The 27,314-nt window shown below is 41.2% G+C and overlaps 1 protein-coding gene across 1 annotated transcript; it reads right to left on the bottom strand.

The window, feature by feature from the left end:
* Positions 1-487: 487 nt before the first annotated feature.
* Positions 488-27,314, bottom strand: LOC308388421 (sprouty-related, EVH1 domain-containing protein 2-like). Its single transcript, XM_080869170.1, has 6 exons — positions 26,707-27,314; positions 11,450-11,642; positions 11,179-11,347; positions 10,039-10,103; positions 4,209-4,358; positions 488-4,102 (listed from the first exon to the last, which is right to left on the bottom strand). The coding sequence occupies exons 1-6, from the start codon at positions 26,730-26,732 to the stop codon at positions 3,317-3,319; spliced, it is 1,389 nt and encodes a 462-aa protein (XP_080725296.1). The 5' UTR covers positions 26,733-27,314; the 3' UTR covers positions 488-3,316.

The following is a 27,314-nucleotide window of genomic DNA, read 5'->3' as shown; positions in this document are numbered from 1 at the left end:
CGTTTCATGAGTAAAAACAGGACGTCAACCACCTTGCCACTAGGAAAAAATCAATGGCTGCCCAGTGACTGAATTATTTTGCTGTCTGAGACTGTTTTAGAAGTAGTTTCCATGAAGATCTGGTTGCTCAGAGGTTGACTGTGCAACATCCTTATCCTTTGGGGGACCACTTCTGATTGCGAGTGCAGTTGCTTGCTTGCCTGTCTCGAAACAACTGGAGTCTGTCCCAGAGTTAGCACTCTCAGACAGATCGGTCAATGATCGATCTTTTTTTTATAAATGTAGACAGACTGCCAGCATATTGCAATCGGTGAGTTAGTCTGCACTGCAATAGGACACTTGACTCAACTGGTTATGAGCTGGTTACATTCCAATATCAACAGAAGATTGTTGTGGGATCGTCAAGGAAAGACTAAAATAAAGCTGTAGACTTCTTTTTTAAAAATCGTTTTCTCTCATTTTATTGGAGGCGGAAGGTAAGACACACATTTCACTTTTCTCACAAACCTGGCCACCCTTCAGTATCTACAAAGTACTTCCTGTTCCTTCTTGAAAAGCAAGAACTACATCCATTGTACATGTTAGAAACAGTTATTTAAAAAAAATAGAAATAAAAATGTACAACATACACTTGATATATATAATATAATTTTTTGCTCTTTTTTACAGAGGTAAAAATACTAAGCATAAAAAATGGGTCTAATTCAATACAGGGAGTTGTTTCTTAAATTTTTCAATTTAAATACACAAGGAGATAATGAGGATGCGTTCAGGCACTTGTAAATGGCTCTGCATGTGAGAACACCAAACAAGATGGAGGTAAAAGATGACACACATACGCACACTCTTTCCAATCTGATTGGCCCCTGCCCCTGATCGATCAATTACAGCATCTGAATCTACTCAGAAGGTGTCCATATGTCATAGCATATTCAGCTGATCCCAGTAGCTTTGGATCAAGGAGCAGAAAAGGATGAGCAGATCTGGAATATACGCCAACACGCAAACACACACACCAACAACATACAAACTGGTACACAGGACAGGATGTATGACAAAGATACCACTGGGGAAGGAAAAAGGACATCCTCAGGCATTCTGTAGTTCGACTACAGTAAGTGACATTTCCTTGGCAAAACAATCAGGGATGGATGTTTGTTTCCAGAATTTCACGTTTTTCAGACTCCTGATCTTTTCCGATGGGATCCTGCTGATGTCCTGCGTCTCTTTATTTTTAAAAATCTCATTGTGTTTGCGTTCTGATCCTCAATGCTGCCATCACCCAGGCTTAGATGAATCATCTAGCACCGGAGTGGTTGTACTTTTAGTGTTGCACTCTTATTGTGAGGGCGTGATGGGCCAGCTGCAGCATCACAAACCACGACAACTGAACTGACTATAACGTTTTTTGTTCTTTTTGAAATGTAGTCATGCCATATTCAAGCATGACTTTACTCTCTTTGTGCTTAGGATGATACAACAGATCTGGGATTGAAGGGAACGAGTGCTGCTGTAGGACTGAGAAGAACAGCACATACATGTGTCACATGTGGTTTCAGCAAGTTAATCTCTGGATTAAAACACCACATTCTGCGCTTAAGGGAATAGTTTGACATTATGGATTCAACTTAGACCCTCTGATGGATGGTTTCTGGTGCCTTCTAAGACAGCCAGACAGGCCATTTCTACTGCTTCCAGTGTTTACGCAAAGCTAAGCTAACCACATCCCGCATCTAGGTTACATTTTTATTTATCACACAGACGCTATTGCACGTCTTATCTGTGTGTGCTTCCTAAAATGTCAAACTTTTCTTTACAATTTTATAAATCAGACTCGTCACATTGCTGAACTGACATACATAGTGGAAAAAACACAAACCCAAAAACCCACAAGTCCCATGTTTTAAAAAGTCAGCATTAATGTTTTACCTTTATTCATTTTTTTTTGGGAGTGATTTTGGATGTTTTCAATAGAGTTGTACGAGTTTTGGCATTTGCTTTTGCACATAAATGACAGGCGGGGGAGAGGTGATTGTACTTCGCTGGCAAACTAAAATCCATAGTTTACATGCTCTTTTTTTAAAAGAGTTTCTTTTTTATTACAAAAATAGATTAAATGGAGTTTCAAAGAACATGTGGTGAGACTTGATTGAGCCATAACCAAGCTCACACTTTTCGCTATAGCAGACATCTTAAAAGAGACGAGTGAGACTCCACATTTTAAGGCATATGGGCACCAATTTAAACGGTATCGGATTGATTTTTCAGTCCTTGATGTAACACAGACCGCTGGCTAAGGTTCTGCAAAGAACAAGGAAAAAAAAAAAAAAAAAAATCACACTACTCCAAGTGCACTGTAAGTAAAAATGAGCCAAAATCTGACTGGAATAAGACTCAGTGGGTTCCCGGTTCAGGCGATTTTAGGCACTGTTTGAAATAATGTTTGAAAGGAGCAGGGGCGGATGCTAGCGTGACTTGAGGCACCGTCTCATTCAGTGAATGAATCATAGCCCAGCACCCTTTTGATGGTGGATCAATTTAAGAGAGAAAAATAAATAGGATGAAAGCTTGAATCTTTGGGATATTAGACGAAGATTAAGATGAGTACCACGTTTGCCTCGGTGAACAAAGAAGACGTTGATGGTGGAGAGCTATGTAGACTATATACATGAGCTTTACTATAAGCTGCAGTACAGACAACAAAAGGCCTAGGCGCACAAGCATGCACATATACCATCAACGCACACACACGCGCACACTAACACACATGCGCAAAGAGATGTAGTGTTTGATGTCTCGTGTTGCTGGAGTTGAGCTGAGCGGGCCTGATATTGGAATAGAGTATAAACAAAATGGCCACGCGTACATCAAAGGAGAGAATGAAAAACAGGACAAAGAAACAATTCAAGTTCTTTGACGCCGAGTCAGTGTACAAATATAACAATATAAAGTACCTGCATATGTGATACATGACATATAGGTCAGCTATAAAAAAAAAAAAAAAAAGGCCCCCTGAAAAAGAGTGCTCTCTCACTAGAAACAGAGCAAATGGCCACGTGGAGAGCTGAGAGAACTGTCTGCCGTAAGGGGGAGCTTATCTTCCCAGGCCGTTCAGAAAATGCACCAGCAGTTTTTTTCTTTTTTGGCTTATTTCAGTGTCTGGAATTTGTAGAGAAACCCAGAGAAAACAAGGCAAGAGAGTAAGCAGCCATGACCACTTGTCCCTTCTGTTCGTTTCCCCATCCTTCCCTTTCCCTGTCCTTGCATTGGGTTTAGGTTTGAGTCGTGTCCCTCTGAGGTTTCAAAGCACGGCCGCTCAGCTCAGGGCCTTGTGTCGACCTCCGCAGCAGCCGCATGCAAGCCCTACCTGGTGGCAAGCGTGGAGAGGTGGGTAGAGGCAGAGGCAGGGCGCCACCAAAGACAAACCAAACAGGGCTAACCAGCGCGTGCCCAGACAGCCTCCCCCGCTACCCTCGCCCCCGTCACAGGAGCAGGCGTCTGAGTAGTCCCCCTCTGGGTCAGACATGCAGTGGTAGAGCATGGTGTCTGCCAGCCACATGCAGCTGACCCGTCGGATGCACATGCGCACCGGGTCTGGAGCATCCTGGCACCTACCTCTCCGGTTGCTGGAGAGGTAAAAAGCCTCACCGCAGTGCTCACACTGAGCACGCTCCATTCTGTCATCCTTCTGCCCCTTCCCACCATTGGTGGATGAAGAGGAGCTCGGGAGTAGGGAGCGAGGCTGACTGGACACCACAGACGGGAACTGCTGGCGATACGAGACGTTTTGGCCCTTACTGTTTAAGGGTCCAAGGGAGGGATCAGAGTCTGAGGGCGACAGGGCCGGTGCCAGCGGGTACGTGTAGTCGTGCTTCTGCGCCTCTGTCTTGTCAAAGTGGACATTGGGCTCAGGGTCGTCCATGTTGATGAATTTGTCACGCACTGTTGTGTGGCGGTAGTCCTCGTAGCCGGTGAGCCAGGAGCGATCTGAGTGGCGTCCACGATGACGCTCGGCGGGCCGCTCCCAGCTGCGCTCCCGAGGGTTGATGCGGACGATTTCCTCGTCCTCGAAGGTGACATGGCGGGGAATCCGAGACAATGGCTAAACAACAGAGAGAGTATATAACATAAACAACACTGGCAGTAATTCACTCATAAAATATATGTATAAAATATGTATGGATACAGCTTAGCCGTGTTTGTCTTACCTGGTCCAAGTAGTAGTGGTCTGAGAGCCGATAGGGATCGTGGCGAAATCCCAGCGGGCACTTGTGTCTCTGGGGAAGGGGCGAGGACTCGAGCGGCTGCAGAGAGGTCTCCAGTTTCTGGGAGGAGTTGGATGAGCTGTCTGTGGTATTCTGAGGTGACAAACAAACACAGGATGCAGGCTGAAAAGCTGATTTCTGATTGCACACGTCAAACAAATAGTGAGAGAGGACACCCTGATTGGACAAACAAAAACAGGAAGCCTCCATGCAGCACTGATTGGAAAAACAGGAAGTGTGAGCTCTGTTTTCCAATCCACTTTTGGACTGCTATATGCGAGTTAAGCTTTTACTAACAACACCTGCCACAAAGAATCACTTACGAAAACATTGCAGGAACCATCACACCTAAAATCACAATTAAATTAACCACTTTGATTTAATTTATTTTTTTAACATATTTTCACAGCAAAAACTCTTATCTGACTCAGTATGAATATATTGTCTTGTATATTCATATGAACTGGGTATTTGACAATAAAAGTAAAAGGGAATCAATTAAATTAACATTTTTTTAAAATGACTGAAAACAAGAAACCTAAGCATTCATGAAGATCAAGTGACTGATACAAAATATTCCTAAATCCAAAAAAGTGGAAACAGAAGCATCCTTTAAAATGTTTTTTTAAAGTCTGCAGAAAAACTGTACACACACCATATCCACAGGCTCACCTTTTAAGCCTCTACACATCATCTCCTTCTCCCCAGTCAACCTGTCCTCCTTTCCTCAATCGCACTTTCTCCACATTCCACCTTTCCTTCTCCCTTTTCCACCTCTCCACGCATGTGTGTGCACATGTGAACAGTATCCCGTCTCCTTTCCGCTAAAGTCTATCAGGGCTCCAGTCCAACTCAAACACTGGCCAGACACAAGACAGTCAGACCGCTGCCGATTTCAGACATGCACAATGGGGGTCAGCCTCTGTTAGCCACCAGCTGATAGGCAAGGACTCCTTTTGTCTAATCATATCAGCATTGTAATATGAGTGCATGTATTGTAGATGTGTTTAGCCGCGGGGCAAAGGGTGCAGGTGTTTCTGTTTGAGAAGCTGTGCTTGAAATGTATCCTCTGCATTTTGTCTTGCTTTGGGGAAGACTGGTCACAAGAAGTCAATGGCAAGAACGATTTTTTGCATGTCTTACTTTTTCTTGACCATCTTCTCTTAGCTATCTGCAACAGCTGTGAGATTTCCAACATGTTTTCCCAGAAATGTTATTTCACAAATTAGATTCGATTTTTTTTTTTTTAATTCAAACTATCCAACTTCTCTTCAACTATTACTGGACAGATATACAAAAAGCTAGATCTGCCTTAGAGAGGGGTGGCTGTAGATGCAAGGAATTTTCTATTAATGGCAACTACTTTTGTCATTTTGGAGATATAATAAAGTGTCCTTGAGCAAAGCAATGAACCCAGAATTGCTACCGTTGGAGGCGACATTATGTGTATAGGCAATGGTCATGCCTTTGAGCTTACATGCTTACACTAACATGCCAACATGCTAATGATAATATTTCTAACATGTAAAACTCTATGCTTACCACTCCAGCTGTTAGCATGCTGTCCTTACATAATACAGCTAATTGTGCAATTCAATATATTAAAATTTCTGAATTGCTTACAAACAAATCACAGAAAACAAACACAAAAAGAAACCACACGAACAAACACCAATCAAGGCATGATTGGTGAATGAACTTCTAGAAGGCAAGATAAAGAGAAGTTCACACCTCATTCAATAACAGAAGTTATGCATTTAATCATCATTAACACTGAATATCAGAGAAATCTCTGAATGAAAGAAACAAGGTCAAGACCAAAAATAATCGGCTGTGATCTTTGAGTCTAAAGTGGAAATCACTTCACAGGCTCAGGAACACTTCAGGTAACATCAGGGAGGTGATTTAAAACCGTCCTGTGCAAAGACATTTTGCACATACTGGGATTTTGGAGGATGCAGAGTAGGAGTAGCTCATTTGGACACCATATCCTCCGGGCTAAGAGGGGGCAGCCTGTTCAGCTTGTTATCAGATCTCAGGACCTGTGATATTGTGACATTATAAAACTGAGCAACTGAAATTCTGTGGTGACCAAGAATGTGAAAACATTATGCTTTCAAAACTACAGCAAGTAATCCGGGAAAGATGTCTCATCCTGTACTTTGGGAAATATCTTAATGGATTTCTGTACCAACACCTGATAGTTTGTTTTTAAATGAAATGCGAAGTTTTAAGGATTTGCAAATTCCACTTTTATTTGGAAGCTACTGACATCATTTAGAATTTCTAAAACTATTCCTAAACTATTCTCCCCCCCCCCCACCACCAAAAAAATATAAATATTTGGCACTCCAATAAGCCTAAATCCAATGCTGCAAACTATTCTGCAGAACTATATGACCCAGATCTGATATTTGTGTATGTGTGTGTGTGTGTCTGTCTTGCTGAAGCTATCCCCATTATATCCTACTCCCCACATGGATACTGCCATGCTGAGAATTTCCCCTTAGCTTTCTTACAAAGCCCTCAGAGCAGCCTGCCAAAAATAACATAACATGCTGCCTCAGCTTTGGGCTCCGCCCCCTGGCGAAGCCATTATTGGGGGAGGAGTTGGTATGGTTGAAACCAGTCTGACTCTGGCCTCCATGGCTGCATCTAATTCAAAACACAGACCAGACTTTCAGCTGCAAGCTCAGACTGCACAAGAGGACAGGGAGACAAAGGGAGGAGTTGAGGGGGAGAGTTTGTATTTCTGGACATCCTCTCTCTCTATATATTCTGGTCCAAGGCTGGACAGAGGGCATTTCAAGTTATTTTCTGACACAAAACATGCCCCGACTCAAAGCTCGGGAGGATTCATCCTTCAACAGGCCTGTCTCGCTCTCCTGGGATGAGCCCAGAATTGCATCTATAGCTTTCACTCCCCCTGTTGTGAATGAGCCAAAATAGAGACAGAGAGGGGAGATGTGCTGAAGGGAGGGACAGAGGAAGGGTTAGGTTGAGTTTAGGTTTGGCGAACGAGGAATCATTTAGGGAAGTATGTCCATCCTATCCCCCAAGCCCATCCAACCATCCTCCCCCATCCCTCCAAAGGCTGTAAATTTGCTCCAGCATTTCCCTCTGTCTACGACCGCCTGCCTCACTAACTGCCACCGCCGCCGCTGCTAACTTTAGGAAAGGTCATTAGCACAGAAGAACACAAGCAGCACTAAACCCCTCATGTTCCACCTGTGATTTTACAGTCATGACACTTTGCAACGTTTCATTAGAAGAGGAGTAACTTTTTGACATGTTCTATAAGGCTGTTGTTGTTATATTCATGTTTAGGGGTTTTATATTCCAATATGCTATGCAGCAGTCGTCAGGTAGAAAAATACAGAGATGTTGAGAGAGAAACCCTAAAAATGGGCAGGGAAGACACAAATCGAGGCAGTAATTGTTTCCCCCTGGTTTCATTCATGAGTCCAGTTGGATCCTGACAATACTCGAGTGTCTTTCTGAATGTCTGTGGGGAAATATTCCCCGTAACTTTTATTTTTTTAATATCTGGCACAAGCATAAGATTCAGAATCAGACCCAACATGTAGCCTATTTTTGTTTTTAATTCCACTATGTTTTTTAGATCACAAATACAGACTGTGTCCTAGTATTTCCTCTTATGCAGTCGCATGCTATGTGTAGGTCTGCTGGCTGTTTGCTGTAATCTTGTGGCATTTTTCAGCACAAGTTTTAAAAGCAGACGTGAGGCAATGCATAATATTTCCTCAGGCAGGCTTTGTTGGTTGCTAGCACGACTCATGCACCAAACAGGGTGAGCCTTGTGCTAAAAAATAGTTTATATTAGGCCACAAGGGAAATGGAAAAATCGAGGCTATCACACTGTTTTGTTTTATAAGTCAGTGGGGATTTAACTGAAATGGATGTGGGCTTTCTGGGTCTTCATTTGTGGAGAAAAAAAGGTCAATTTTATGGAACAATACCCATGAATTGCCGTGGATTTGTTGCACTTTTAGCCTCTCTGTTAGCGAAAACCTGCTGCTCCATTTCAGGGGATTGCTCCGCCCTCCGACAGTGCTGTAGTCCCCCCACTCCTCAAGTGTTTGTATGCATCTCTGTGGTGGCTGTGTGCTCCCAGCACAGCACCTATTAGTCTTGGCCCGTACAGACAGCTCGAGTCAAAGATGAACCACGAGGCACTTCCTCTCGTAAATCACCGGCCCTGCGCTAAGCTGGGAAACAGCTGCTAACTGCTAGTTTGGTAGTGTTTCTCTGTTTCAAATGGGAGAGGGATGGCGCGGGTGGGGGAGGGGGGTGGGGTCACCAGGAGAGTGGGAGCTTTTGGGACACAGGAAGTGACCTTGTGACCCTGCCTGCTGGCCCTTGTGTCAGATTACGGGAGGGTGTGTGTGTGTATGTGTGCATACATTTCCTGTACTGTGGCAGGTATAGATGACCGGCAGCGAATACTCTGTGAACTCCTGAGCAGACCTAATTTTTGAACGATGGATGAAATAAATTTGATCAGTGTGCGCTCCAGACCAGATCCTAATTTTGCTGCCTCCTTCTCCAGTTATGAAGAGTGGAACTTCTAAGATAGGACTAGTGCAGTCAAGGTAACACACATGGAGGTCTACACCTAAAAAGCCATTCAGACTAACATCCGACCTGCATTAAAACAAGGCTTGTAGCGGTGCTGGAAAAGGCGTGTTGTTTAAAGTACTGGATAGACATGAAATGTGATCCAGGAAGTCCAGTTTCAGCGTTTTAACCCCTAATGAACGGCACAGCACTGTGCAACAGCTTATAATGTTCACAACAGCGTTTTATAACTCTAGAAAGTTATCACAGCAGCAATTATTTTCTGTTTTGTTGCACTGATAGTTAGGTAAACACAGTGTGTACAAAGTAATCCAGGAATGTGTTCCTTTCCAGATGACATTGTGAGAAATGATGCTGTGTTGACAAAAACCTGGCTCAGCTTTTGCCTTTGAGTAATACCACACAGACCACTGAGGCACACTACTTCTGTTTACCTCATGATGGTAGTGAGAGATTAATTTTCAGAGCAGTGAAGTTCTCACACACAACATTAAAAAGGTTTTGCAGTGGTTTGATGTCTGAAAAGCTCCAACTCTGTCTAATCTGTAGTACAGAGCAGCTGGCTGAGTCTACGGCCAGTTGTTTTTATTTAGAGCCTTTTACTGCATGATTTCTATCACTGCCAGGGTGTTGGTTTAGTTTGTTTGTGTTAGCAGGATGACTCAAACGGATACGAGATTTGCATGAACATTTTACCAGAGATCGGGCCTTAAGCATTTGATTTGGATCTTTCCATTCAGAGTTGATGTGTACTTTGCCAGCAGAGAGCCTACAGAGCACATGGATGACGCCGTGAACTGGGATGAATAATTTTGATGATCTTTTGGATCTAGCAGTTCAATTGTAGTGGTGACTAGAGCCACTAGGTGTTGGCTTCTTCTTTTCTGTGGTGGAGACTAAAGCTGAGAGTTGTATACAGACATCACAGAGACTTTTATTATGTATGACCAGCGATTATGGTGCTGTGAAGACCTGACATTGTATAGATGATATTATCCGTGTGATCCTGAAGCCCATTTTAGGTAAGCTAGCCGTATTTTGTTGCAAAATCTTTACGCACACAACCACACATTCAATCTACTGTGTCCACAACAAACTGAAACTTAGTAATGCCGCCTGCTGTGAGTCAAAAGTTGTGACCATCATAGTTATTAATGCAAAATAAAGTGCTTACAGTAAAGACGTCATCGTCACCCAGCTCCCCCTCATTCTGGAGTGCCGTAGAGGAGGTCGTGGAGCCTACAGACAGGAGAAGGGAATAAACTTTATTTCAGGTTGTTTAATTTTTACATACAACAAAGAATCTTTTGACGTCCTTTGATAACGTCATGGCAATCAAATAGCTCCTGACTTCCTCATCCTGTCCCTTACCAAAATTTTTTAACTTGACAAAAAACAAACTTTACTTTCTGGTACACGTTCCTCCACATACTTAACCTTCATTCATGTCCTTGCCAAGACTAACTGGTTATACCGGTGGATTGTGTTATGCTTTAAAACTTCAAACCTTGAACCAGCTAGTGAGTGACTTATTCATTAAGTAGTGTGGTTTCCTTTTCTTTATGTAGTCGGAAAGACGCAAACAATGGTTTAGTCATAACTAGAACGTGGAATTCCTGGAGAAATAGTAGCAAGCTGCTGCAGCTTTTAAAGTTCAGGAGGAGCATGGGATTGAAACAAGAAGTCTGCCTTTAGTGGACTATGGTGGGCACACATACAGCTGTGGTCAGAAGGCTACATACACCAATTATGTACATAAATGTGACGGTAATTTTCGGCTTTGATGATTTCTTTGAACTGTCCTTTTTCCAATGATTAGCATACATCTTTAATGACTTTAAAGCAGATATGATAAGTGTATCTAAACTTCTGACCACAGCTGTAGACTGTATATAAAAGATGGACTTAGCCACCCATCACCCATGACCTAGTAAGGTTTGTTGTAAAGACTTGAGACGAGCATTTGCTGTCTTACGTTTCTGAAACCAGACCTCGAGAAAACAAAGCAGTGAAGTCTACAAAGACCGTATGCCCACTAAGCATATCTTGCTTTATCTTTCCCAGATAAGTACCATCATCTATAAAACAAATGTCCTGTTTTATACAGTAAGACTTGAAACTAACAAATGAGCCCATTAACCCAACAGGAGACTGTTTACTGACGTCGATTGACAATAAAGCTTTTCAGCTTCGGTTTGGGTGTGTTTAATTAGAGACTGGGCATATTTTAGCTCTGGAAGCTTTATAGGTGCTAGGACAGGTCTCTCTCTGTCTTGTCAAAACATTTGAATAGTTATATTGCAGCACAGTTTACCTTCAGCCAGGTCATCAATTGCCTTTCGAACTCCCCTGTCGAAAGCTCTGGCATCAGCTGGACTCTGGAAGGATAGGCCGCACCTTCTGTCTTCCACCTTCCAATGGTGAAACGTGGGCGTCGCTATGGTGTACACTAGATCCTTCCTCAGCGGGCAATCCAGGATCACCTGTTGATACGACACGCACCAACCATTTACAACATGGATCCATTTCTGATCTTTAACAGACACGTTGTTGCTCACATTCATGTATGCGTGTGTGTATTTTACCTGGTTGTCCCGCATTCGTTCACCACGGATGAAGAACTGGGAGCTGGTGGAGCCCAACACAGGTGCCAACTCTGTCGGCAGCAGGCGGCACACCCCTACCCTGCTCAGAGCTCCCCCGTCCTGATTCAGCCACCCACCGCTCGAGTCGTCCCGCGTCATCACCACCGCTTTTACACGTACGATGTAGCTGTCACTGCACAGAAAGGAAGAGAGAAGATATTAGCACAAAGATGACTGCAACGTAAATGTGTTTATATTATACCAGACAGTAGAGTGGTGATTCCAATAGATGATAAGCTCAGGATCTAATCATTTTTAACCCTTGTATTATGCTCATTAAACTTAAAACATGCTTTAAAATAAAAGCATCATCCATTATGTGAGTAGTGTGATTTTGGAGAATGTTGAGGCAGAAAAAAAATTCTCCGCAGCTATAAAGTTACACAACTTAATGCTTTAGGTTACTGGGAAACCCCCTCAAAACCTTCACTGCTGTTTATAGACTTTTTGTAGCTGCAGTCATAGAGGAACCTTAATCATATCAAAGCCGAAGCCGGCAAACTATTCTGTATTTAACAATACAAGCCTAAAATTAGTTTGTCCACAGTCAAACTGAGCTAAGCAAATTAGTGTGTACGCTAATATACTGTGAAGCGTAACTGTTTCTAAAATAGCATCAGTAAAATTTATAGCCGTATCTATCTAATCTCTTCATCAGATTCTGGTTTTGCTGCAGTGCAGTCCAGTTTGCTTGAAATGTGGCAACATGTCGAATGACAATCATTTCCTTCCACAGGAAAACCAAAGAAATGTATGAATACAAGATAACGCAAGGTCAAAGCAAAATTCACATGATTGCAAACCGAAAAATAACAGTAATATTTTCCACGCGACACAATAACTCTTTGGATAAGAAAATAACATCTTATTCCATCTTGTGAAAATTGACAATGCTTTTCTTAATGTGCATTAAGAGTTTATTCTAGAGCAGGAATCACACCCTGGCAGACTGTTTGAGGGCGTTGCAAGTCACGACTTTGCCTGGTCCTCGCTGTGCTCAAGTAGGAGGTGTTGTACCAGGACAAGTCAGTTGAATGCACACACACAAACAACCCCAAAGTTTAATGTAAATTTAATATGGTGCTATGTTGTTTTAAAACTTGTTTAAAAGTTAAACTGCTGCCATTTTAACATAAAACAGTCCACGTATTTAATAAAATGCTGTTTCAGCCCATCATCTCCTCACTAACCTCATCATATAGCTCATCACTTCTGCTCCATATTTTCCTGGAGTAACCCTCTGATTATTAGTGAAAACATCCCTTATCTTGTCGCTTTAGTGGTTGTAAACAATAAGAACTTCCCTATTTTCATATTACATGTCATATCACTTTATTTCTCTACCATCACTATAAATTAAAATAAAATTGCCTACAACAGTGGGGAGATTTGAGTGGATGTGAAGTTTTTGCAAGTCATCAAACAACAGAAAATTTAGGTTCATTATTTGATGTTCATTCACAAATTGCCTTTCCTCTTCCGTGAAGGTTAGATCCACTCATAAAATGTACATATTCCTCTTTTGTTTTTGAGAAATACTTCTGGACACATGTGAATACAAAGAAAATGATGCAAAGTGCTGTGAAAAGCATGCTAAAGCAACAGGTGGTAATAGAACCCTAACCCTGTAGAAATGTTGTGTATTTAGAAGCCTACAAACAGTAATGCAGCCCACAGTCTGACCTGAAAAAAGGGAATGAACGTGCACATTTCTGACGTTGGAGACATCTGGAAAGTCTTAACTCTGGAAGGAATTTTTCAAACGTTCAGTTTTCAGTGACTTAAAATGCATAGAAGTAAGACTAAAATACTTAGAAAAAAACAGTATGTTTTCTAAAATACCCATGTACATGTGGCAGGGCGTTAGTATGACTGTAAACTGAATTCCTTTTTTAACAAAGGGAAATTTTAGAAATAGTGTATACTTAAAAATTGCTCTCAACTGCCTGACTGATAAATCCACTAGGCACATATATTGTGTGCTCACTTAAAATACAGGACTTTTTTTTAAATCGTACTGTTGGCGAGTTTTTGCAGACACGTCAGCATCTTGCATGCAAACTGCAGCAATTAGTGGTAATAAAATAAGTCTTGAAATCGCATTTTCTGCAATTTTTTTTAAAAATTCTTGTTAATAAACGGGAATAAAAAAAAAAACAATTTACTAATTACTCGTACAAAATGGCTGCAGCCTAGTTAGAAGTCCCACGTTATCCATGTTATGTCTTTTTGTTCTTTGTGCCTAAATCGGAAATGGAGTCGTCTGCACCATTTAGATGAGACAACATTGGATTGGAGCCACAAGTTATACAAGCTGACAGATAATACAGTTTATTCTATAAGAAGTACAAAGCAGATGACAAAAACTGAAACCGGAGACAATACACCGGAGGCTGATAGTAAAATACATGGTATTCTTATGTGTAAGCATGACAGTCACCACTATACGTGTACACAATGGACATGGTTGCAATCCACATGCATGTACCCATGTATGAACTATTGATGCTGTGCTGCGTGTGCGTTCATGTGTGTTTGTGTACGCGTGTGGGGGAGAAGCATGAAGAGATAACGACAAACATAAAAAGAGAGTGATGAAGTGAGGGAGGGAGGATGAGTGGGAGTGAATGAGAAAAGCGTTGTTATATAATTAGCTAACAGTACTAAGGACTCAATGCACACACACACACACACAGGTGGCAAAACTGGTTCACCAGCTCCCACCCACACACATTCATAAAATTGAGTGAATGACAGACTGACTAGGTGACAGCAGTCAAACTGCACAAACAGAAAGGCAACCAGAGATTCACCCACAACTCCTGAGCTTTTGTTTCCATTCAGAAATTTAAAGTTACTTGAATTAGAAACTCAAAGACACTACCCAAAATCTACTTGGCAAGAAATATTACTCAGTGTGAAGCATTAAAGATTTAGTGTTGTTATTGGCCGTGTGATGGACTGGCGATCTGTCCAGTATGTATGGCCTCTTTCTGTCAGCTGGGATATGATCCAGCCCCACTGCAATACTAATTAGGTATGTGGTTAGAAAGTAGACAGATGCACATGTGTTGTTTCTGGCTATAGCAATACACTCTGTAGGCAGATATTATTCATCTGCTATGTCAAGCCACAACAGGCGTAGGTAAAAATTATTATATGAGCTCTACTTTACCGTGTGGAAAAATTAAGTAGCAACAAAGGAAATAAAAATGAAATCTAAAAATAGAAATGGTGGTGTACTAATTTAAGAAAAGAAGCTTACTATTAATCATGGACAAAAAACAAGACAAGATTAATTTCAAAAGGTCAGACAGGCGGTAATATAGTTTTACATCTATATGGTTGACGATACAATACAGTTAACAAGCAGATTATGGTATGTTTGTAGTGTCAAATGTGTCTGCAAAAGGGAAACAACTAAGGATACAGAGCAGAACCACCTGACAACCACTGCTCATAAGACAAAAATATATATGTATGTATTTTCTTCCAATTAAATTGCTTTTCAATTGCTTATCTGTTTTAAACATTTATCTATAATTATCTGAGTACAAAGTATCTACTGCTTACCCATTATTTTTAGTTAATATTTCTAACCTATTCAGGTGCACTCAATCTTATAATTACATCATAATATCTGTTTTTTTCACCACCGGCACTTGAGGTCATTTTTACCCATTTAACCACTGGCTACTACAGAAGTAACCCTGGAGCATTTGCACCCCTGTTTAGGAACGACTAAGCTATTTCGGTTCATTGACATAATTTCTGCTCTTAAACTGAAAAATGTTTTTAAAAAAAATCCACGCTCTGCTTTTATATGAAAGTACCACAGTGGTTCAACATGACTCAAACACATGTATGACATATTTCCATACAGAACCACACATCCAGGCCACCCACATACAGAAATAACACTAAATTCTGTGCTATATAAGCACATGTGCTTTAAGACACACGATACCAGCTATCAGCTCTCTGAGATGAACTTGTCACATTTTGGGCTGTCTTGTGACCCATGTTTAGAGCCCCGTCTGCCGACAGGCCCTATAATCTGTGGCGGGGACACACAGACAACCACAACCAGCAGCTACACACTAATTTAATACACTTGGAATGGTCACACATTCTTACAGACACATACATTTGGGAACTGTGAATCTAATTCTGTCCACACGAATGTTGCAAGAGGTACTGATGCTGAAAAAGGACTGCAACGCCCATTTTGAGAAAAGGTACAGTACCGTGCAAAAGTCTTGTGCCATCCTTCATTTCTTTAGGAGCCTGAGGTCCATGTATTTTTTTAAAGTGGTCTTAAGCAATAGTTCCCCAGGCTTCCTGAAAGTCAAAGGCTTTCTTTGGACATTCACTACTTTTTCTCTTATTTTCACTGCAGTACTCATACCTGACCATTTTCAAAGGAATATTCTTTTGTTAATCATTCAAGCACCTAACTCTAGGAATGAATGTTGAATAATTTAGTTTCTACACATATAGAAAGCTTAGCAAGGCACCAAGTTTTAAAATGTACATTTAAGCTTTTTGTTACTAGCAGCCTGCACAAAAATACATTATTTGCTCCTGTTTTTTTTGTTAGCTGAATCTATGAAAATTGCCCAGTATAACACAGTTTGACAGGCATAAAGTAATACTTTTGCACCAACAATGTGCTGCAGAAAAACCTTTTGGATGACATATCTGGACATGGTGCGTCGTGTGTCCCTAAAAAACAAATTTGAACTTTTTTTGTTCAAATTACCAGGAGAGTGGAATAACAGCGAGTGTCTACAGACATCTGTAAAATACGGCTGAGGCTGTGACTCTTGAGAACTTTGTACAGTACTATAGTTTGTAGACTATTTATAATCACCAATTAAAGAGGAATTCACATACGGTACACAGCATCTCTAACTGTACATGGACCATTCTAAAATATGATTGTCTAATATTTGGTGGGTTTGTGATCTCAAGCTTTAAGTTGAGACTGCAAACACTTTTCAAAGTCTCTTTGGGCGGGATAAGGGTACAGTTTGTTGCATCAGAAAATGACTTGGTTAAGAAGAAAGACTTGCTGAGCTTACCTACCTGCTGATAAGGAAATCATGCATCACATCCATTTCTAATTTAATATGAGACTTCAGGTCAAAGGTTCAAGGTGTGTCTGGCTTCCATTTCTTAAGAAAAACAGCACTGCAGTTGCCAGCCAATTGCTTTTGTTTGCTTTGCAGTACAGCCTGACAATACCTCACAGCACCAGATTCAGCAGCTTGGCATGCAATCATACCAACAAGTTCATTGAGCTCATGGTAGCCATTACCTTAATAGAAATAAAAAAAAATCTAGGCTGGAGCACAGTTCTGTTTCAAAAAAGCTGGGATGTTGTGTAAAATATAAATAAAACATTTAATGTAATATAATCAAATTGTTAAAAGTGAAGATTTTTAGATAGTTTTTAGTAAAATGTGAGAGATTTATATAATCTGAAGAGAAACAAGATTGTGTTTCCCAATTCTTTACCAAAATGTTACATCACCTCTTCATTTACGAACACTTAACTAACATTCTCGCCTGTTAAAAGCTCAAGAGTTTTGGGTCTTTGTCATTTTTTAAGTGTATAATAAAATCCACTAAATGTTTTAAATGGCTTATAAATTTGGAGTCCAGACAGGCCAGTACTTTGCACTCTATCTATGGAGCCATGCTGTTGTTAGATGTGCAGAATGTAGTTTGGCATTAATGGACTTCCTGGGCAAAGTCGACTTTCAGCATGAATGGTGCTCTCACGTGTGCTCATTACCAACGCAGTGCACCCTAATGCAAGCTCCACACCAATATCTTGGAATTTGTAATCTGTGCTGATAACATGCAGCATGGTCTCTCACCTCTTTACCCTGGAGGTAAAGATTTTACGCCTAATATTTTCATAAAGAAATTAACACTTAACATTTTGACTGTACCAGACCACAGGACAGTTTTGGCCTCACCCAAGCTGCTATCAGAAGGCACAACTACTTGCATATTTTTCTGCTTCAAAAGGGACTCCCTACTGGTGTTAGTAGAATTTATTATTGTACATTATTAACTGTAAATTCTGTACTTGTTAAATTTACATCAGCTCATCTTTTTCCACTTGAAGGCAAGTGAAGCAAGCTGTAAACACAAAACTGACTCGTTCAGATTCACTTTCAGTTTAGCTACGTTTTTGGTCTCCACCTTCTGTGATGACAACTAAAACAAGTGTCAAGTTGCTACTGGAAACCAAAGCAATCAGCTGGCATAAGGCTCCGTAACAGTTAGTAGTGTAAATATAAAGATATGAAAATGCAAATGTCTCCCTATCCAATGGCACTGTGTACACGTGGTTCAGATATTACTGCCAAATCTTTAGAAACGATGTAAACAAACAAACAAACAGAAAACCAGAATCCTTACAGAAACATCTTTTCATTTAAATTAACACGCATTTGTTGCATTAGCTAGAACTCCATGTCCACTCTAAAAGTCTAAACAATTCAGTGTAACATGAACTTGTAAGAACAGTCTCTCCGGTTCAAGTGGTTCATTGCAGTAATCATTCTGTTCTTTTTATTTTTATGCCTGCTCCACACCTTATAAGAGAGTCATCCTAATAAGGAAATGTGATGTGGGTGGAGTACACACCTGTTGAGTGAAAACTATTTATTGCACTGTCATTGTTATTTGCCTTTATGTCTCAACTGTTTTAAATTCCCCATTTTGCTTACACTTGCTGTTGAACCACAAAAACACTGAATACACTCTTTTAGATTATACACTGTTAAAAGTGCTCCACAGATAGCCAAACCCCGACAATACTTGATGTCGTCTGTGTGTAACAATATTGCAATAAAACAGTGAAAGGGGGTCGGAAGTGCACTGGTTATCAGGCCTGGAATCCAACTCATCTTTGACAGATAAAAAAAAAAGGCCAGTGAGGGCAGCCCAACCATGTGTGATAACAGTGGCTATACTTCCTCTGATAAGGAATAGCTGGCCGCGCCTCTGCCTGATCAACAGAACACATACACACACCCACGTCTCTATGTACATCTGAACACAACACACATGCTCCCTGTGTCAGGAAGTGACAAAAAGGTCCATCAGAATAAGGGTTGTTTTATTGTACTGAATGCTTACAGTGTTTCACACTTCCGCCTCAGTAACTGCTGTGAGTAAGGCCACATGTAGAGCAGAGCTGATTAAATATTTCTTAAATGTTTCGACTTGATGTTTTTTGTTTCACATCACTGTAACTTTGAAATTTGTGAGTTCCTTCACTCATGTTCAGACCAAACATGTGTGAATATGTGTTAGTTTACTTCAGAGTGACCAGAAATGAAGTTGTAAGAGTGGTTAGAGATCAGCTTTAGAGATCAGTAAAATGTTATTAAGTCATATAGTTGTTCCTATATGTACAAAAATGACTGAACTGAACAAAGGTGAACATTGTGTCATTTAGATGCATTATTTAAGCTAACCGTTCTGGTTCACAAGAACGTAGAGCTTAGGGCACAAGGGTTGTGGTGGCAACCCTGAACTCCCCTATCTTCAACTCACAAGCCTCACGTCCACTGTGCACTCTTTCACCAACAAAAATTCACGCAATGAAACAAAAAGACAAAAGTAGACCCTCTAAGTTCTAAGCAAAAAAAAAATTAAAAATCTAACCAGAAAACAGCAATGCCCCTCTGTCTGCTTTCTCTCATTTTGTGATAAGGTTGCAGGCTATCAGTGTAGCTAGTCTTCATGTGCATGATAATTTCTGTGCAAAGGTGCAAGCATGGACGTCATGTGTGTGGCAATTAGACCTGGAAATGCTGACATGAAGCTATAGCAAAAAAAAGTAATATGTGGAGCATGAGGTGGACTGTTAGATTGGCAGGGCGTCAGTGGTAATGTGAGCTTTGTACCAGACTGTTGTAGTGAGGACAGAGCACACCCACAGTCTTGAGATTTGAGTAATGACTGAAAGAGAAGGTTGGAAATACAAGTAGTCAACATGCTGGGCCTTACAGACGGGGTAAGGAGCTCAGAGCTAACCAGGATGTGTGACAAACAGCTTCTGTGGAGTGGTGTGTATTTCTGATCAAATGTGTGGGCAAAAATGTGTGCTGCTATCAAAGTCTTGGTAAGACAACTCCTCGTGTCTTACAAGGCAGCTTGCTACAATTGGTGAGTAGCGTGTACATTAATTAGAGGCACGCTATAAAGCACACTGCGTAAAAACAATATGAAAATAGATTTATGAATCTCAGTAGTATGGGGAATTATCTTACAATGTTGTTCTTTCCTGTTCTGGCTTTCATTCAGAGGGCAATAGAGTGGGGGTTGGGTGAAGAGAGTTCATTCACAATTATTGACACCGGAGGCTCCTCGGGGGAAGTTTGATCAGCTTTCTGTCAATCAGCTGTTGTTATATGGAACGGTCACATGTTTGGGCAGCACAAGCTGCCAGTGTGAATGAGTGCGAATGGGTCAACTGACATCAGAGAGGTCAACAATATTCAGAGAAGTGTTAAAGGAAAACATCCCATTTCCAAATGACCAGTTAGAACATGAGCGCTGAGCTATTCAGTGTTTCCGGCATTGTGTTTGTACACCAAGAGAAAGCCATCGGTGCGAAGGTGACTCTGCAGCAGCACCTCCATCTAAACATGAACTTTACTGAAATAAAGCTGATTCTAAACCTCTTAAAGGCGACTAAACCAACTTAAGACTCTTTACCAGATATCCGCTTAGGTTCCGTTAAAACCTGACACTTTGGCCACCCGTTAAGTGATCGGTGAAAGGAGGGGGGGAAACTATTTTAATCGTCTTTACATCTGTAATCTACATCTGTGCCAACTTTGGTCTTTTAATCAGGTAGATGCTCACATCTAAACTGTCAGATGTCAATGGTTTATCTTGTGATTGGTCTACCCGTGTTGCTACTCCAGGGTATTAAAGAAACGGAAAGTTATTTGCATAATAAACAGCAGGACATCTGTTCTATTTAGGCTTCGTTTAAATATACTTATTTTTACCGCTACACATGAGCGGCTGAAATCTTTCAAGATGCTGTTTGGGATTAACCAACCTCAGCTTTTCTCTTTTCATGGGTGTGGGAATACTTTTCATTTTATCCTGAAACATCTGGTTTGAAACTATGTGAAATGAAAGTGAATCTCACAAAGTGTGGTGGAACTTATTTCACAATTAAAAATCAGTTTGCTCAGCTAAGGTTAGCAAAGGTGAATAAACAAGAGATTGTTTTGTACATGACGTGAATAATAGGATCTATTGTTCTGATTTTGAATTAAATGTTTTTATTTGATTGTAACTCTACTACTAGAGTAACACTTCAATACAATCCTTATTCAGTCAGAAAACTCATGTTTGAAATGGTTTATTGCAGCAGAATAACAAAGTCCGAACTTGGGCTCCAGGCTTCTCATTCCCTGCACACACACGGAAATTAGTGAGCGATGAGTAAACATCCCCCTGGATCCCACAGGTGGATGCTGGGGTGGTGGAGGGGTTGAAAAAGCAGGCAGAAATGCACCGACATGTCTGCAGGAGAAGTGGGAAATACTTCAACTCAAATAGACCACCACATTGGGGTAGTTGTGTTTGGTGCATGATGTAAGGAGAGAGAGGTGGGTTGCACTGCCTCATGCACACTCGAACTGCGTGCATGAGGCAGTACAGCTCAAGTTTCCTGTCTGAACTAGCTCCCAGGCTTCGCTTCATTTATCGTATACCGGGCTTTGGCACAGCCCCTCAGTCCATCTATTGAAACTACCTGTTTTAGCCAACTTTATTTTAACTGGGTGCTGCTCGCAAACAAAAGATTTCAAGAGTGAGTGGGTGGCGCTCGTGCTCACAGCCTCATATGACTAACTTGACATAATACGTAGCCAAGGGCAGAAAAAACTGTCTGAAACCTAGAGTTTCACAATTACTTGTACATACGATGATCTCATTATTTGAAAAACTGAGTATGTTTAATTTGCATGGGCAACATTAAGGAAAAGTAGAGTAGGTTCCCTTTAAACTTGCAAAATAAAGTCTTAGGTCGTGTTATCAGCAAGTGTAAAAAAGTAATCAAAGTACACTCTCATTTTATCTAACACACTTGTATTATTTTAGCCATCATACAAGAAGAAAATATGGCACTGGTAGACGAAAAGCTAAATTATAAATGCCAACAGGTTTGAGATTAATAATCAGCCAGGATAACAGAAAACCCACAGTACAGTTTTATTTATCTACAAAATAACCGACTGCATGCATGCAAACTGCACTGTTTGTGTTGATTTAAGTAAATTATTAGGGTAATGAAATACCAAACCAAACTAAGCACGAACGTAAAGTGGTTATTGACGAAATGGGAGTTCACAGGGTTCACACACTGAGAAGAAGTGTTTTCAGTAACCAGCCCAATGGATTGTTCTACATGTGGTGTGACAAGCGAAAAACACAGAGTGGAGTGAATGAAAACTTGAGCTATTATAATCTTGGTCATCTAGTCAGCTGATGAGCAGAGATTAGTAAAAAAACAGACAAACAATCCGGCTCCATTGTTTAGTCTCTCGATATAAACAGCTCGGGCCATTATATAAAGGCTCCGGATAGCAACCAGTGATGAGCTGCCCTGTAAAACACAGGAAACACTGTGAAAAGGGATCTGTTCCACATGATGTGTGCATATGTGTGTGCGTGCAGAGGGAGTACAGACTGAAAGAAGAAATGCAAAAGGTCTGTAAAGGAAGTTATTATGTTAATTATGTGTATCCACATATGTGGACTTGATATTTACCCAGATATGAACCTAAATAAACTGCCGCTGTACTAACAATGATACTCAAAGTACTGCATCTGTCTTGCAGGTTGGTTAATACAAAGAGTATTTCTTATTTTAGGATATTATCGTGTTTCTGCTGTTCTAACATAGCATTAAAGAGAAGCTGCTAATCAAGCCCATCTGAGTTTCTTTCCCACCACTGAGTTGGTCGGTCTATGCATGCTTCCCAGACTGTTTTGTTATATTTATGTACTCTTGTTACAGTATATGAAAACACTGTATACATGAAAGACCAGTTAGCCATCTACAATGCAAGTTTGACAGTAGAATGCGTCCAAGCATGCTAAAATACCAACAGAAAAATTTCCAAATGAAACAAACAAACAAACAAACAAACAAACAAAGCCTTGCTAGGCAATGCAAAGTGACTCCCAACACATGGAGGCAAAGTCTCCTGTTTGAGTTTTGCCCTCGCTGCAATAAATCCTGCAACACATTCGGAGAACTTTTTGATGTTTAGTGATCTTACTGGTAAATGACGGATACAGTGTGAAACAACCCTTGCAAGCATTCCTAAAGCGACATACATGAGCTTTTCCACTTAAAAGAGCAGAAAAAGTTCATATTAGGTGGCAGGTAGGGTGAATGGCACAAACACATTAAAGTTAAGTCTGAACTAGGAGCATTTTATGGTTGAAATTACAAAAAGATCCTACTTTGTGTAAAATATACCCTTTCACTGTGTTCATCATGTTAGAATTCATTGGCAACCTCTGAGGGTAAAAATATGAAAGTCTGTTTCCAATACTAAAAAAAGAAAAGAAATAAAAAGTCTAAATTTTCAGTTATGTCTCAAAATTTCAACTTATTTTTTACTTTTTTTTAGTGGCAGAAACAACTTTCCATGAATAATAACAATCATATAGCATCCTTAGAGAAACCCAAGGTCAATTTACACACAAAAGACAAAGGCCTCAATAAATACATTACATTTCAACTTCCATAAAAAACAAACAAACAGCCCAAATAAACATGCCAAAACAGCCCTGTAGTTCCCTGAAAGGCCACAGGGCAAACTAACTAAAAATGCGAGTCAATCGAGGTGTTAAAATGTTGAACTTTACAGCAGGACTTTAAAGCTAGAGCTTTCTTAAAAAGCTTGCACTAACTACCTATCTGAGAGTGTTCTCGTTTATTGAATTACAAAACAAGAGACAAGGCCAGCTGAGGTAACATGTACAGCCAACAAAATAGGTTTCATAACAGTGTAAGCAGTATTTCTTTAACATAACGTGCACTTGTTACAAAAGTGCAGCTCCAACATGACTAATTACGGTTCATGCACTAATGAAACGTGCTAGTGGGGACACCTCTTATGGTTTATCTTAACCTTAGCTCTACTCTGTTTTTGGCGATGAGCTTTGCCCTAAAACTCCTGTCAGGTTAATTATACTCTGTTATGTCGAATGCTGCTAATGGAGAAAAGCATTATGTGCGAGGAACAGAACAATCCTGCTGGGGGAACGTGCAGGCCTGCTAACGCCTGGGTTGGTCAATTGATGAGTGCTTTTATTCAGGGATTATATTTCGATGCTACGTTGACCTTCTCTGAATGTCACTGGACATCTCCTGTCTAATACTGACTGTGCACATGCTGACCCTGCAGCAGCTCACATTAGATCAATACGTCCTCGGCTCGTGTTGTGACTCTCGGTGCAGGGGAGAGCTTCTACTTCTATAAAAGGTAATAAATGTCCCCAGAAGGACGGTGCAAAAGAGGGACATCCTCCAAAGAGGATAGTGACATTATAGTTTAAGGTATGCAGTCAACAAAAGATCCTCTCAAAAACTATGTGTGTGCGCTACTAAACACAATGCCTGCTGATAGTAGGCTGACACATGGGCATGTGACCATGTCCATAGCATGGATCAACAAAGACAAGCTAAAGACGCACAATAAAACTGAAGCTGTAAAAGAAGCAGTGACAATGCTGCACAACATGACATAAAAAGGTGTGTCTTACTTCCTGACACACCTGTAATCCCACAAAAGGTGTAATTTCTGATAAGAAAGCCACAACACGCAAAGTTGCAGATAACAACAGCCGATCACTTCCTTCCAGTAACTGGACAATAAAAACCTTTATGAGGCCACATAGCCGAGTGGTTCACATTAAAAAAAACAATACAAAAAAGGAGATTTTGTACCGTGCAGAATAAAGTTATTACTGCAACAAAAAGCCAATTAGAGAAAGATGTGGATTAAAAAACCTTGGCCTGTTACTGGTGATTTTATTTGACTATATTCCTATTTAGATACAAACATATGGACTGCGATGGCAAATCTGCAGCTGTCAGACGTTTTGAGACAGTCTAATTCAGTCCAAAAGAAAAAATAAAATAAAACCAAAAGATAAATTAAAATCTGGCAGCCAAAGGTTCATACATTAAAACCACCTGATGTTTATTGTGAAATACTGTGGCTCTTTGAGTGTTCCCCTAACCGATCCTGAGCAGTTTTTTTGCCATGCGGTGGCGTCTATTTTCACTTTTGTAAAGTCTTTGCCACTAAAAAAAATCTACTGTTATTGCATTTAGAAGCTTATATAGGCCGGTTTTAATGACTGCAAGAACTTTAACTGATCTTTTTGCCCATTTTAGTGTAAAATAATGAATCATAAAAACATAAAAAGGCCTCTTTTGCCAATTGATGGTCAATCAGCCACGGTTCTTTTGAGTGCTTTTTCCCATCACACCATGAGAACGCTGTTTATCAGAAACACATGACTCAGAACAAGGCCATAAAGATACAGTTAGCACAGATGTTAATACAGGAAATGCAGAGTTTCAGAAGACAGGCAAGACAGCAAAGCGTGGTTTGATTTCTTGGTTGCATCTAACACCCCACCACCACCCCAAATGTGTGTCTGGCAACATATGACAAGCAGAGACAAAGGCTTGGTCGCAGTCCCTGCTTCTTTCAAACCCTGGGACCGGGAACAGACACACATACGCTGGCTTCGTAGAGCAGAGTACGGCCGGCAGGCATGAATGGGGACGCGCTGAAGGTTGGAAGGCTTTTATGAATGAGCCGGCGTCACGCCACCGCAGCGCAAACATCCCCTCCGGTGCCCTTCGCCCTTCCACCCCCCTCAACAGATTTGCAAGGCAGGCATTCCCATCGAGCACAGCCCCGTGTAGACTGACAGAGACAGACGCTGACGATACAGCTAGGCTAACAGAGCTGTAAAAATGCAAACAGGAGCCAGTAAATTAAATAGTTTGGCAGGCCTGCTCGTATGTCTGTACATATGTTTTTTTTCCTGACAAGGCTGCAGGATTGAAAAAGGAACAGGCTATATAATCTATATTTGTTTTGGCGCTCTGCAGCCTACACAGTGTAAAGGTAGCACAATGCATATTAATCTGCTGTTAAGCAAATTCTAAGCGTTAACCGCTTGAGTACAGGCCCATCGGTTCGCACACGAACGTATCTGTGGGCCTAGGCAGTGAACAGCTTTGTAGAAGCTATAGTTCGCAGAAGAAAAAGCACGATCCCCGCGTGTGCATGTCAAACACAACTTCGCCAGTTTCCAGTTTAGGAAAAACGGACCAGTCTCTCTTCTTTCTTTTTCTTTTTTTAAGGCTGAGTCGACGTTTACGATCGCTATTTTTTATGAATGGAGCGTGGTAGGCTATGCAAATGAGGGCGATTGAGAAAGAGATGGCGGATGAGGCATATCGGATATCTCACATCCTGTGAGACTTCCCCTTCGGTTAGAGACAAACACACAGATGTGACTAAAAACAAAGCGAAAATGTCCTTGCAATCGCCGCTCAGTGTTTTTTTTTTTTTTTGCTTGTTTGTTTCTTCTGAGCTACGCACAAACAAAGGATTCGCGAGCTGGCCGCCGAGCGTGTATTTATAAAAGGTGTAACTTCTGGGCGTGCTGGAGTTTCTAAGTTACGCTGCAACAGGGGCCTGCTCTCTCGCTTCAGATCCTTTCAGAAAATGTTTCCGACCCACCCACGCTTATTCCCCTCCTCCTCCTCCCACTCCCCTCTCCTTTCTCTCTTGCCTTCCCAAGCCTGGAGTCTACACCGAGGTGGGGGCCCTAAAAACCCTCTTCGACAGCACTGTCAATGCATTACTTCACAGCACCATCAAACAGCAAATCCAACCAATTGAGCGTAATAATAATAATAATAATAATAATAATAATAAGAATATTAATAAAAAGCATACACCATGAACTGATCTGCACAGAATGCACATTCCATCAAGTTGCTCCAATCACCTCTAACTTGTAGTCACGGAGGGAAGCAAGGGGGAAAAGACAGAAAAGAGAGAGCAGTAAACATATAGAGAAATCTTCTGAGTCCCAGTACTTACTCGTTTGGGTGTGTTTCTTCTATCATTTTCTCGTTTCACCTCAGGTAATGTACCACGGCGGTTGCATACTTTTCGCTTGTCATTCTTTCACCGTGGCTCCTCCGATTCTGTCTCCAATTCCGCATAAATCCCCCTGCGCCTTTGTGCGAGTGTCGGCTCTTTGCTTGCCTTCGACTGGCTGCGCCTCCGTCTTCTTTACCCCTAAAATTTTCCTCTTTTACCCCCGGAGCCACCCTCTTTCTTCTGGATCGCGAATGCCCGCTTTACTATAACTTTAACACACCATCACCTAGCATGAACGGACAATTTTGTAGCTTAATCCAGCTCCGGTCTTCTATTACACCCCCCTCCCTGCCCAAACACACTCACTCACTCACTCACTCACACTCGCACGCACTCTCTCTCTCACACACACACGGGCGCACAGGGCACACACTCCGTTTTTAAGTCCTAAGGCGCATGTTTTCACCGACGACTCCGGTTCCAGTTGTGCGTAAAAAGCGCGTCGTCGCTGCTGTTACCGAGGGGTGGCCCCGCTAGAGCCCCATCTCTCTCTACTCCATGTTGGATTGCAGGCGGCCGAGAAGCTCCAACGACGCCGGGGCAGG

This window comes from Rhamphochromis sp. 'chilingali' (genome assembly GCF_963969265.1).
Source record: "Rhamphochromis sp. 'chilingali' genome assembly, chromosome: 20".
Classification (NCBI taxonomy): Eukaryota; Metazoa; Chordata; class Actinopteri; order Cichliformes; family Cichlidae; genus Rhamphochromis; species Rhamphochromis sp. 'chilingali'.
The sequence above is the reverse complement of the archived record's forward strand: the minus strand, read 5'-3'. Positions and strand labels throughout refer to the sequence as shown.

Coding starts and splice junctions, on each gene's coding strand:
- LOC308388421 (XM_080869170.1), bottom strand. CDS start 26,732: ATGATAGAAGAAACACACCCAAACGA. Junction 11,643..26,706: donor GAAGAAACACACCCAAACGA/GTAAGTACTGGG, acceptor CTTTCTGTGCAG/TGACAGCTACATCGTACGTG. Junction 4,359..10,038: donor GTGACGATGACGTCTTTACT/GTAAGCACTTTA, acceptor TTGTCACCTCAG/AATACCACAGACAGCTCATC.